This window comes from Grammomys surdaster, unplaced genomic scaffold, assembly GCF_004785775.1.
Source record: "Grammomys surdaster isolate TR1022 unplaced genomic scaffold, NIH_TR_1.0 126091, whole genome shotgun sequence".
Classification (NCBI taxonomy): Eukaryota; Metazoa; Chordata; class Mammalia; order Rodentia; family Muridae; genus Grammomys; species Grammomys surdaster.
Window position 1 is genome coordinate 5,225,894 of NW_021620899.1, and position 14,109 is coordinate 5,240,002.

Sequence of the window (14,109 nt, forward strand, 5' to 3'; positions counted from 1 at the left end):
GAGGGAAGGTTTGGTTGGGGGAAGAAATACAAGCTGACAGTTAATAAAGCCAAGAACCCAAGACTCAACAGGGCATGGGCCCTAGGAAAAAAAACCTACTACTATCATTCTGCTAAATGAACATAGCAATAAAATGACTCCTAATGACACACTGCTATACCCATAAATTAATGAATAATAAGGCTGATCCGAGCTTCTTCTTGCAGTAGATGATAATGAATAGAAACCTACAGCTGGACAATATAGAGAGAGTGAGATACTTTGGAGCACTCAGCCCTAAAATGGGACATCTTCATCAAACTTCTCACCCCTCAAACTTGTCTCCAACACAGTTTGACAATCTCTGATGTTTTAAATCAAAATCATTAATTTGTAAATTATTAATTAAGTTAATTATTAATAAAGTCCTATGTTATAGAGACTCCAGCCATAAAATTATTATGTGGCTACTTTACAACTATAATTATCATTTTGATATGGTGATGAACAGGAATGCAAACATCTGTGCTTTCTGATGGTCTTAAGACATCAGTGACAAGGTCTTCATCACTCCCAAAGGGGTTGAGAACCACGGCCTAGTATCAGTGACTATTGATAAACTGAGGGAGGAATTAAGAAAGGCTTCATAATTCAAGAAAGAGATTAGCAAAGGGGATTCATAATTCTGTAGTTAATAGTTAAAGGTCTTTATTTATACTAACCAGTAACCAATCTCATCTGTTCTCATAGCATTTTAGGCAAGATAACTCTAATAGTTCTACAAATTGTATCTGCATTCACCTAGGCTCTAAATCTTTTTCTTACCATGTATGGGATCATCAGAATATACAGACTGAATTTCCATAATTTTACTTAAATGTGAAATTCAGTGGCTATCAGGTCTTACCATGGACTAGGAAGCTGAAGCCATCCACTTTATATTACTTTTTCTTAAACACCAACAGGCAGCCAATGGTGTTCAGATGGTTGAGGAAGTTGGGGCTGCAAACAGGAAAAGAAAGACACCAATTCCAGGAGAAGCATTGTGGAAATCCAACGAGATTTGTTTTTGTTTTTGAAGTCTCAATTATTATTTCGAAAAGTCTAAGACACTAAATTCATATGTAAAAAATAAGTTGTAAACAATCAGAAAGAGTTCCTGGAAGTTAAAAGTGTAATTGTGTGGGGAACAGTATCATGAGAAATACTAGAAGATAAAGTAAGGAAATCTTTCAAACTAAAGAACATCAAAAAGAACCCAAATATCGTATGCTCCACACCCCACTCCAGTAGCAGGGCATTAACCAAGTGAGTAGCCCAAAGATAAATGAGAGAAAACATTACAATTTTCAGCTCTAAGAAGATATAAGCCTTAAAATGAAAAGGACTTACTGTGCATTTCTCATAGAACTTCTAAATTAGGTTAGATATGGTGGCTCCAAGCCTTTAATCCCTGCACTCAGTGTTATAGGCCAGGGAATCTCTGGATCCCTAGGAATTTGAGGCTAGCATAATGTGCCTAACAAGTTGCAGAAGTCAGGTAAGGCTACTTAGTGAGACCCTGTGTAAGTAAATAAATACCCACAAAACCTCTACCCTATCATGGCTGTTTCAACAAAGGCTCAGAGACAATAAAACCAGCCCATCTTGGGTCATGGACTGAAACCTTTACTACAACCAGGAGACAATTCATTCCTCCATTTAAATTGTGTGATGTTTTGTTGCCATGATGGCAAGTGACAATAATAATAATAATAATAAATAAAGAGCTCCAATAAATAGGTTCATGCCTGATTACAGAACAGTTGATTCATTTTGACTCACATCTGAGAAATCTGAAGCAGAGCAGAACTGGGTAGATGCTGAAGAATGTGCTGAAGGGTAGCTTCAGATCTGTATGCACGCACAGACTTGTCAGGGCAAGGTTGTGACTGGTTTTCCCTTGACTAAACGAAGGTCCTGAACGCAGAATCAGGATGTAATCACATACGTCATTCCTGTAAGAGTATCCCACAAGAGCAAACAGATCGGAGCAGGGAGAAGGCATGGTGTTAGATGAGTTTGCAATGGAAGAAAGAAAAAACAGGCAAGGGAATGCAGGTGGGAGACTCCCCCAGTTAAAGAGGATCAGTGGCAGATGGCTGGAAATACTGCCCAGATTCACAGAGCCAAGTCACCATGTTAGAGAGAGACTCCTCAAGTTTTCTACCATCTTTACTTCTCCTACCTCACCTCATCCCCTCACATCCTTTGAAGGCTCCAACATTTAAGCTGAAAGGAAAACTAGAGAAAACATAAATTTTAATTCCTTACCTAATAAAGAAGGTAGAAGTAACTAGAATTTTGGTGAAGCTGGGATCTGTGATCATTATTTTATGACTACAGTGAAACTATATTTATCAGATTATGTCTGTTACTATTCTCCGCAACCTGCCAAAGTTACTTTTAAGACTCTTTCCTAACCTGCCTCGATAGATTTTTATTCAGTTACAACGAATCCTTATGGCTCTCAATCTTGTCAGAAGTCTGCGAACAGTATATTTTAAGTTTATGGCTGACAGAATTCCCAAAGCCTCTAACAGTTACCCAAGATGGGTTCAGAAGACTTGGACACTGGACACCTAGAACATACAGCCTGGATTGTATGCAATCAAACGCAGTGGGCTAGACTGGATGCTCTGAGTCAAATGACTTAGCTAAGTCAAACCAAGGTAAGTCATTTCTCATGTCACGCATAGCCATTCCACAGGAAAAAAGCCCTGCGTCTTCTGTGCTTGGAAGCCAAACTGACTTCACCCAAGAGACTATGGAAACCACGGGAATGGTTGGCTAGTGGACTCTGTCATGTTTTAAAATGATATATAACTGGTAGATTGTTGTTTACTCTTTATCAGACTTCTGACTACATTGACAGCTAAGTTTTCACAGATATTATCTGTTACCTCATCACCTAAACTCAGTTGCCATCAATTAAATGCTTCATATTTCCTCTTACTCTAATAAAACATTCCACTATATGATCCAACAGAGGTTCATCTTGAAGACTGCTTGTATTGTTAACTCATGCTGTTATCTCTTTTGTAAACTTATAAGCTACAGGAAACCCACTCAGATCTACCTCTCTTGGACCAAATAGATGCCATCCAGATATGTACATCTGCCTGAAGTTCCCACTCACTACCTATTACAAAGGGTGGGATCCCTCTGGGTTTCAAATGTACATCTTTAAAAAAAATTCTTTCTCCAAGTGTTCTTAATCTTATTTCCTACATCTTGTCAAGTCCAAGTGCATCCAGAACAGCTCCAGAGAAGCAACCTCCAGCTGCTCCATCTCCTGCCACACACACAGCTGCTTCTACTGGACCTGTTCCTTCTGGCCTATCCTCAAATGGCTCCAAAGACCCTGGACAGGAGAAAACAGCCAGCTCTCCTAAGACCAGACAAACAACCCCCATACCCATTCTTCTATGTTCCCCCTAAAGACAGGTCGCCCCCAATGCCAGCAGGAAGTAGCCAGATTTCACAACGACCCTATTCCTGCTTCACCGTCACCTCTTTCTAATTTTTCTTTTTAATTAAACCAAAATGTGGGAATGTTAGTATTCTGTCTAAACTCCACCTCCACAGTAACCTGGCAACTTAGGTAGGTATGCTCCTCCCCACAGTTACCTGGCAACAGCTGGGTAGGCCTGCCCACTATAAAAGGGGCTGCTTGCCCCCTCCTCTCTCTCTCTCACTCTCTCTTTCTCTCTTGCTTTGTTGATCCCTGCCTGCAGGCTCTCTGTCCCCTCTCCCCTCCCCCTTCCCTTCCCCCTCTCTCCACATGGTCATGGCTGGCCTCTACTCCTCTACCTCTCTGCTCTCGTGCTCTCTCTCTCTCTCTCTCTCTCTCTCTCTCTCTCTCTCTCTCCCTCTCTCTCTCCCTCTCCCACTCCCTCCCTCTCCTCTCCCTCTCCTCCCTCTCCTCCCTCTCTCCTCCCTCTCTCTCTCTCCTCCCTCTCTCCTCCCTCTCTCTCTCCTCCCTCTCTCTCTCCTCCCTCTCTCCTCCCTCTCTCCTCCCTCTCCTCCCTCTACCTCTCCCTCTCTCTCTCTTAATAAACCTCCCCTCGTGGAACCGTCTGGTCTGCTGTGGTGTGTTCCAAGCTACGCGCGACAACCTTTCAATGCCTAGAAAAAACATGAACAAGAAAACATGTGATTGCTTAAATATTCATCCTGCGTCTCAGAATGAAGGATTATCAAATAAACTTAAGAAAACAAAGGGACCCCAGACCCAGAGAAGCTAAACAAGAAGGAAGGCTCAATCTAGGAAGCTTGACTCTCACACTTAGAAGGGAAAATAAAAATCTTCATAAGAGGCAGCTGGAGGGAGGGGAATGAGAGGGAAGGGACATGGAGAGGGGAATGGGGTTCAGGATCAAGTGTGGGGAAGGACAGGAGAGATGGGTTAGATGGATATGAAAATGGAATGGAATGGAAATCTGAAACTGATGGGGGTGAGGTGGAGGGTTGCATCACCAGGATAGGACAGAGACCTGGGTTAAAAGAAGCACCCAAGAATCAATGGGGATGACCTTAACTGTGATTCACAACATTGAGGATATGGAACCTGAAGACACTTCCTGTAGTAGGGTAGTGATCCCAATGCAACAACAGGGATATCAACCCACCCATGAAACTTTCAACCCAAAATTTATCCTGTCAGGCAAGGGGATAGCACAGAGACTTGAGAGAATGACCAACCAATCATGGGCCCAACGTGAGACTCATTCCATGAGCAAGTGCCAATCGCTTACACTACTAATGATACGTTGTTATGCTTGCACACAGGAGCATGCTGTCCTCTGAGAGGCTCCACCCAGCAGGTGCCTCAGACAGATATAGACACCCACAGCCAAACAGTGGATGGATCCTAGGGACCCTTATGGAAGAACAGAAGGAAGGATTGTGGGCCCCAAAGGGCTGAGGAACTCCACAAGAAGACCAACAAAATCACCGTGGACCCTGGGACTCTCAGGATCTGAACCACCAACCAAAGAACATACACAGGCTAGACCTAGGCCTCCCCATACACATGTAGCAGATGTACAGTTTGGTCTTCATGTCTGTCTCAAACAACTGGAGTGGGGGCTATCCCAAAAGCTGCTGCCTGAATGTTGGGTATGTTCCTCAAGCTGGGCTACCTTGTGGGAGAGGTAGTGCCTAGCCTCACAGAGACTTGTGTGTGTGTGTGTAAGAGAGAGGGGGGCCCATACGATCAGAGGAAAAGGAGAGGGCAGGATGGAGGAAAGACTGTGGAGGGGGTGACCCGGGAGGGGGGCAGTGGGCAGGATGTAAAGTGAATAAGTAAACAATAAAATTAAAAAAGAAAAAACCAGTGGGATATCAAAGCTGTAAACACAGTAGACATCAAATCCCCAGGGTAGAAGAACACAAGGCCTGATTCCAGTCTGAAGTCATCTAGGAAGAGACATGTAAGAATGTCTCCAAGGAGTTAGAGAATACCATTGGTGCTGAAAGGGTTTGTGGCCCCATGAGGAGAGCAACAATACCAACCAACCACAGCTCCCAGGGTCTAAACAACCAGCTTGGGAGCACTTAGGGAGGGACCCATGGCTTCAGCTGTATATGTAAGAGCGGAGGGCCCTGCTGGGCATAGGTGGGAGAAGAGATCCTTGGCCTCATGAAGGCTAGACGGCCCAGGGGGTGAGAATTTGAGGGTGGGAAGGTGGGAGTGGGGGGATAGGTAGGGGTACATCCACAGAGAAGCAGGAGGAGGGGTGAGGGGATAGGGGGTTCCTGGGTGGGTGGGGGATGGGGTAAGGGGACAACATATGAAATGTAAATAAAACATCCAATAAAAAAAAGAATATTTCTCCATTACCAATAAAAAAAAAAAAGAATCTGTCTCCAAGAATGTTTGAGGCTTCAAGAGCAACAATACCAACCAACCAGAGCTCCCAGAGTCTAAACCACCAGCCTGAGAGCACATAGGGAGGGACCCATGACTCCAGCTGTATATGTAGGGGAGGATGGCCTTGTCGGGCATAGGTGGGAAAGGAGATCCTTGGTCCCATGGAGGCTGGACGCCTAGTGAGAGAAAATTTGAGGGTGGGGAGGTGGGAGTGGATGAGTGGCTGGGAGCACATCCTCATAGAAACAGGAGGGGGGATGGGAGAGGGAGTTCCTGGGTGCGGGCGGGGGGGGGGAATGGGGTAAGGGAATAACATCTGAAATGCAAATAAAATATCCAATAAAAACAAAACAAAAAACAAACAAACAAAAAGAATGTTTGATGCTCCTGGCAGGCCTGAACTTTGAATCTGCTGATGCTTCTGAGAAGAAGCTGCTCACACTACTGGAAGGGCATGGTAGGGTAAGATACCCTTCTTTGTAGAGTTGGGTAATTTCTTGACGACATTGATGACTCAGGTCTATGACACACTTCTTAAAGGATTTAAGGTGAGAGTAGGGGCTAGATCTTCCACTGTGGAAACTGGGATATCCACTCTAGATATCAAAGAGTGGGAAGAATACCACTTAACTTGCAAATGCCCTGAATCTCTGATTTTATGAACTGACAAGTCTTGAGTATGTGAGTCCATGTGAGAACTACTTAAGACCACACAGATGCTGGCCATATCTTTTCACCTCCCACTCTGCTGAAACATAGCTGTATATAGATGGCCAAAGAAGAAATCTCCAAGCCTGGCTTTGCAAGGGAGCTATTTCCCCCATGGTCTCGGTGGTTCCTATTATATTTTCCACACTCTAGATGATAGCTATGACCACATATTCCAATGAAGCTCAAGCAGAATGTATTCCTGCTTCGGTAGTAAACTGGAACTTAGTGGTGCTGCATAGCTCTGTAGACCAAGTTTGGTCCTCTACCAGATCTAAGGTCCTCCTCTATCAGGGTCCTTCCACTGCCAACATGTCATGGGTGCTAATGACATAATCCATATTCATCATTCAAGCTGTTATACTCATTAACTTCTGTTCATGCCTGTCATCTACCCTGACCACCTCTCCTGGATGCCTGTGATTCATACAGATATGGGAAAAATCCATCTCACACCAGATTTATGCCAGCAGCACTGTCTGTCTACTCTACCAAGGAGGCTAATGTGGTAACTAGGACTAATGTCACAGCATGGTGTTAGTCCACATGAAACTATTTTTTGAACCCCAATAGTTTTTCTGAAGATTTTGCAGTTTTTTAGTACAAAATGAGGGATGGCTAGAGGTGGGAAACCAGTCTGATGATCTTAGAGTAAAAGGGATAGGTTAGCTCTGCCAAATATATGGAGATTAAATTAGAAATGAACAAAACCAAAACTAAAAGAAAACAAAAACCAGGCCTTGAGATGGTTGAGAAAGTGAAAGGATTTTATAAGGCAAAGGCAGTAGGAGGGGAGACAAGGGGAGAGATCTGCAAATACCAGAGAGCATTGGTAATATGTTATGGGAATAAGGAAGCAGGAAAATTAAGGGTAAAGCTCTCAGTAACCAGAAGAGTGGCATACATATACATGATTTAAGGGAATAAAGCAATGTGAAGGGCAAGTTGGACTCTTAACTGGCACTTGCTGAATTGAGTAATCTGGGAGAGGCACTGTTCAGATCATGACTGCTAAACACGTGCAGAGACAACTGGTCAAGGAAGACATCTGAGAAAAACCAATTACAGCTGAACTCTCACACGTGGATAAGACACAGCTGAAGGAACAGGCAGTGACATCTTCAGCTTAATCTACTAACTATAAAGAGAAGGGTTCGAAAATATATGAATATACCAATGGCCATCATGAGAAATAGAAAATCAATAGTACAATAGAAACCAAACATAAGGGAGAAAGTGATTAATAAATGCTATGGTGAGCAGCAGAAATAACGTCTACTCACTTGACAATAGGGAGATAACTGGTGAGTTTCCAGGAGTATTTTCAGCAGACTGAAATACTGCTTGGGGGGCTTGGGTTGCCATGGGTTTAATATACAGTGAAAGTTAAAAAGTTGAAAAAAATTGTGAGATTTTGTACACAAGCAACATGTGTGTGTACATACTGAAATTATATGCACTTATAACCCACATAATGTAGGACTGAAGGAGTTCACTATCAAAGTCTCAAGGATGCTCATACCATCGTGAGAGGAAAATGACAGCAGACCATACAGATACACCTTTGACTGGAAAGTACTAAAGTGTTTCAAGCCAGAGCTGGGTCTGGGACACAATGTGGGTCTCAAATTAGCTCCAGAGGAGTTTATTATTCTGTCATTTTTGCATGAGTCCACTGTCCTAGTTTCATCATTTATAAAATAGAAATTTTTATATTAAATTATTAAGAGTGTTTGGGAAGACATAATAAAATGAATTAGAGAAAACTACTTAGAACAATAATTAGGAAATCATAAACGATACCCATGGCCACATATTCAATTGTTTCATATGTAAAGGAAGAAAGGACTTGAGAGACTAGAGCTAGAGAGAGCAATGCTCCCACTTAGGGAGGGAAGAATAGCCGATACACATAAACGTGCACAGCCAGTAACATCTCAACGCTATTTTCCTTCGTTTGTTGTGGACCCAGGGAACCTAAAAATCATACAAAACTGATGTGAAATGGCACCCATCTGAAACTCCACATGCATACAAATGAATGAGTTTTTCAATGGGATTTACTATCTGTATTTCAAACTATAAAATGAGATCCATTTTACAAAAAAAAATACTGTGTATAGGATGCCACTAACTTCCAATGTTGCATCAATTCTTCAGTATTTTGGAATAAGGAAATATTTTCAAATTAACCTGCCACCAAACATAAACTCTAGAGCAAATGCATTTTGTATAACTTCCACTTTTAATACAGTAAAATATTCAGGAACTCTTAATTTCACATTAAATGAAAAATTAATTTTTAACAAAATATTATTCCAATACAGAGTACAATATTCAAAACATAGAAATAGGCTGTAGCAATGCTGCATAGATAGCGTATACAAGTTCCCTGATGGTGTGACTTCTTTCTAAATAAAACGTCAGTTTTCAAGTCAACAGGAGAAAATGGTAGATACCTTACCTTCTTTCTCTGGGCATGGAAAAAATGGCTTCAATGGTAAGAAGTCACCATGGTAACAAAGTCTAATCTCCAATTTAATTATACCTCCCTCTTTCCAAGATGAAAATCTAGAATGTAAGGATTATTGGAAGGGAACAGGAAGTGAATTTCCTCTTAAGGAGATATCCTGATCAGTGCCTACTTTACTCCAACAAAACACTGAATTTAAGTTTACAAATTACAACCACACCATTATGCTTACCTAAAATTGCCAAAATGAATACTTTTTTACATAATACAATACAGGTATACAACAACAACAACAAAATGATCTGTTCCCATCCTTTGACCTTCAGCAGAAAAAAGTTATTACAATAGGATCTGAAAAGTAATTTTCATGGCAGAGCACTAACTCCTCAGAAATACTTAAGACAGGATGAATTGGTCAATGAGAAACTGCTACGTTTATTTTGTAAGTGTACTTTTTGAAAAGAATGGCAATTTACTTGAAAGGAATTTGTAGCTGGAAATACTACTCATTAAGAAAACAAAATTACCCTGAGAAGGACTCTTAAAATTCCCAGTATTTCAAAGTCCCTCACTAACCATGAAGGAACGCTTTGTAGACTCTAAGCTCTTACTGTAACCTACACTAACAATGCTTTCATCTCCAAGGCAGTTGGGGCTGCTCTGCTGTACTGGTAACGGTCATAGCCCAGATGTTTGGGTGTGCTGGAGAAAGGGCATTCTGCAGTCATCATGAGCAGGTCTCCTCCTGCTCCAAGAGTTTTTACTTCTGCAAACAGTCTTGGGGTCAAACCTATAGGAATCACACACATGAAAGAATCTTCTAGTAAGTAAATTGTCTCTTAAAACACATTTGTCTGGTCTACATTCTCTAATGTATGCCTAGAAAATAAGGCATTGAGAATTGTCCGTTGGCCACGTCGGAGCACAGACAACTGTGTTTGTTTTCACTGGAGACAAATGGAGAGTTATCTGAAAGTGCACTGTTACTTTTAACATCTCTTACACATGTACAGTCAGCATTTTTATGACCCTCTGTGTACTTTTAGTATAAAATCATGCATATTCCCAATATCTTACACATCCCATAATTAAGAAACGTGAGAGCAGCTACAAATGTAGCAAGATACTTTCCACAAATAAAAATACAGCATACAAAAATGGCAAGTTACTGATAACTGGTAACATGAACTCTCAATAATATCCTTCCTTGATGTCCAAATTAAGATTTGACAAGTTTAAAACCTTGTCCTGTGTCCAGCACTGTAGGAAGAAACCAACTCATTTTTAATCTTTTCAAGCACCTAAAACAAGCTTTGCAGATCCAAAAGAGGTTCAGACCACATAACCAATTTGCCAAATGCACTAAGGGATACGTAATACGAGGGAAGTGTAACATCCAGTGCTTGGCCACATCACTTCCTGTCGGCAAGTGCAGCGTGTAGTCACTCCAGCGCTTTGACACTCCATACACAGCCTTCACTGTGCGTCCCTTCTCAGTCCAGCAGATGTTGTTGGTGGAGTTACAGTTGTACTCTACCCAGTCTCTAGTAAAGTCACCCAGCTGTGGTGGGTCAGCTTCTTCAATATCTACTGTCTTCGCCAGCTCAGCCCCCTGAACAGCAACATACTGGTCATTAATCTTTCTCACTTCTTTCACCCATGGGCTTGAATTCTCGCTGTCTAAGATGATGATAAGCCGGGAACAGAAGGAACCATTCTTTTCTCTCCACCATTCTAAAAGCGTATCAAGGCGGAGTATGTCTCCACCTGTGGACAAGAAAAAAAGTTGAACAGTGGTGATTTCTGAAGTATGTTTCTTTAAATTTTTAGAATACTTAACAGCAATAACAACAACAACAAGAACAATACCTTTAAAAAAAAAGTATCTTTTCTGCCTCAACATATCACAGGGGCACGTGCTCCACTACGTTCATAGTGGCCTTGTTTGTGATAGCCAGAAGCTGGAAACAACCCAGATGTCCCAAGACAGAAGAATGGATACAGAAAATGTGGTTCATTTGCACAATGGAATGTTACTCAGCTATTAAGAATGAGGACATCATGAGTTTTGTAGGCAAATGGATGGAAGTAGAAAATATCATCCTGAGTAATGTAACTTAGACCCAAAAGGATATGCATGGTATGTACTCACTAATAAATGGATATTAGCCAAAAAATTACAGAATACCCAAGATACAGTCTACAGAACTCAAGATGGTTAAAAAGCCAAAGGTCCCAAGTGAGGATGCCTTAATCCTACTTGTGAGGGAGAAAAACGTAATCATGGGGACAGAGGGAGGTAGGGACATGAGTAGCAGGGGAGAGGGAGAGGAAAAGGGGAATGTGACCAGGTATGGGGAGAGGAGAGACAGGAGAGGAGCCCTGAGGGCCAGCAGAATGATTGGAAATGTGCAACCCTGGGAGTGGGAGGTGGGGGCACCCTCTAGAAAGTACCAGAGACCTGGAAAGTGAGGGACTCTCAAGACTCAAAGGGAGGGACCTTAGATGAAATGCCCTATAGTCGAGAGAGGGAACTTGTAGAGTCCATCTCCAGTAGAAAGACAGGGCATCAAGTAGAGGGATGTGGTTGCCAACCCACAGTCCTGCAGGGACAAAAATGGAGAAGAGACTGAGGGAAAGGGAATTGAGTGACAGGTCTAAATTGAGATCCAGCTCAAGGGGAGGCTCCAAGGCCTGACACTATTACTGATTCTATGGTGTGCTCACAAACAGGAGCCTAGCATGACTCCAAAAGGCCCAACAAACAGCTGAAAGAGTCAGATGCAAATACTTACACCCAACCAACGGACAGAACCTGGTGACCTCTTTGGTTGAATTAGGGAAAAGCTGGAAGAAGCTGAGGAAGAGGGTGACTTTATAGAAAGACCAGCAGTCTAAACTAACCTGGATCCCCAAGATCTCTCAGACACTGAGTCACCAACCAGGCAGCATACACCAGCTGATATGAGCCCCCCAACACATATACAGCAGGGACTGCCTGGTTTGGCCTCAGTGAGAGAAGATGCACCTAACCCTAGAGAGATTTGAAGTCCCATGGAGTGGGGAGGTCTGGTGGGATGGGGGTAGGGGACATCCTCTTGGAGACAGAGTGAAAAGGTATAGGATGAGGAAACAGTCAGAAGATGGACCAGGAAGGGGATAAAGACTGGACTGTAAAAAAAGATTAAAAAATTTTTAAAAATATTATAAACACTGGCATTATCTCAGAACAAGAAAGAATAAAACTCTTCATCACAAGTAAACTGAAAATGAAATGTCTATGTAGAAAATAATTCAAAGAAAATCACAAAAAATATTAGCTGACACTGGAAAAACCAAAAATTCTTGAATCTCTTTTGGAGGACATTGGATCAATTAAGATTATATTAGGTAATCTTTCTTCACTCCTAGCTCTCCTCTTCTTCCTTTACCAGCTATGTAATTTTAAGTGAGTTATTTCATTTCCTAACCCCACAATTGGTTTGCTGCGGTCTGAATGTGACATGTTCCCACAAGGTCATGTATATCTGCTTGGTTTTCATTTAACTTCTTTGAGACAGGAACTCAGGCTTATGTGTGTGAACACTTGTTCCTCAGGTGGTGGCACTATTTTGGGAAATTATACAATGCCAAGGAGGTAGAGCTTCATTGCAGAAAATAGTTCCCTAGGGGCGGTACTCAACATTAATAATCTGACTTGTATTTGCTGCTGCTGCTGCTGCTGCTTCTTCTTCTTCTTCTTCTTCTTCTTCTTCTTCTTCTTCTTCTTCTTCTTCTTCTTCTTCTTCTTCTTCTTCTTCTAACATGTGAGGAGGTGAGGAGTCACAGCCCATGCTTCTTCTATCACAGTGTTGCTTGTCACCATGCTTTTCTTACTATAATATCTAAACATACCTCTTTTATATATTCTGACACAGTGACGAGGAACCAAAACAAAAAAAAGCCAAATACAGGTATGAATACTGCCTAACCCACAAGTTAATTAACTCATAATAGTATTCACCTACTAAACAGAAACGACAAACGACACAATACATTCCATCGAGCATTAGCTGTCTATCTTTGGGACTATGACTGGCAGCGTTCAAGCTAGCTGACACTACCCAGGATCCCTGCATTAGTATCACACTGACGGTCTGGTAAAACAACAAAACAAATGCTTTCAATGACTGCATCCAGCTTTTGTACCACTGTAAATTCGTTGTGCTTAACTACTGTAAGCTAGAGACTGTCTGTAGATAAATGTAGTAAAAGAAAAGTGAAATTATGCAGGAAAGCAAACATTCTAATCGTGGGTAGAAACAAGAACTCTTAATATCAAATGCAAGCTGTCACCTGGCTTTTATGACATAAGAATTGATATTACATTTTTATATAGGAAATAAAAAATTTTTATTTGAAAAAACCAAAAGGTTTTATGAAACATTAAATATATAGAAAAGTTTTAATAATTATTCCCACAAAGAACATTTGATCAGAATACAAGCACACCTTTTCCAGTTTTGTTTCCTCTTGCTTCTCACAACTACTGTGGTTACAGGGGTTCTACAGCTCAAGATGTAAAAGTCTCAAATAATTGGCTCTATAAAAAAAATCATTTGGTAATCCAATCCTTCCTTGCCTTCAAAAGCAAGCATCTCCTGAGTGAGGACAGGGCCACTCCTCAGAAATCCTTAGCACTTCCTAAGCCTAGAGAAGAGTTTATGAGTGTGTTTATATTTAAAGCAGAGCTATACCTGAAAAACCCCCAAGGAACACAGAAACCCTCCAGGTCCAAAACTCTAAAGTAAATATGTTTCTATCTGCCTCATTGTGAATTTTTTTGCATTTTTTAAGAATACAGCATTAAAACATCATTATTATGAATAAGTTTTTTCTCAGTATTTAGAAAAGACTTCACTAGTTTCTATGATCTCATCCACACAGATAAAACCTTGCATATTTAATACAGGATATGACTCTTTTACAAATTGGAAAAAAATGAAATTTAACTAATGTAGCTGTGAATTTCCAGACAATGCCAACTCAACATATG

The 14,109-nt window shown here is 41.3% G+C and overlaps 1 protein-coding gene across 1 annotated transcript in view; it reads right to left on the bottom strand.

Annotated features, from left to right (window-relative positions):
• Nucleotides 1-8,823: 8,823 nt before the first annotated feature.
• The window catches only part of Tmem168 (transmembrane protein 168), a 28,544-nt gene continuing 23,258 nt past the window's right edge, over nucleotides 8,824-14,109 (bottom strand). The window contains exon 5 of the mRNA XM_028755952.1: nucleotides 8,824-10,841. Within this exon, the coding sequence (XP_028611785.1) occupies nucleotides 10,294-10,841 (548 nt within the window). The 3' untranslated portion in view covers nucleotides 8,824-10,293. The remainder of the gene's footprint in view (nucleotides 10,842-14,109) is intronic.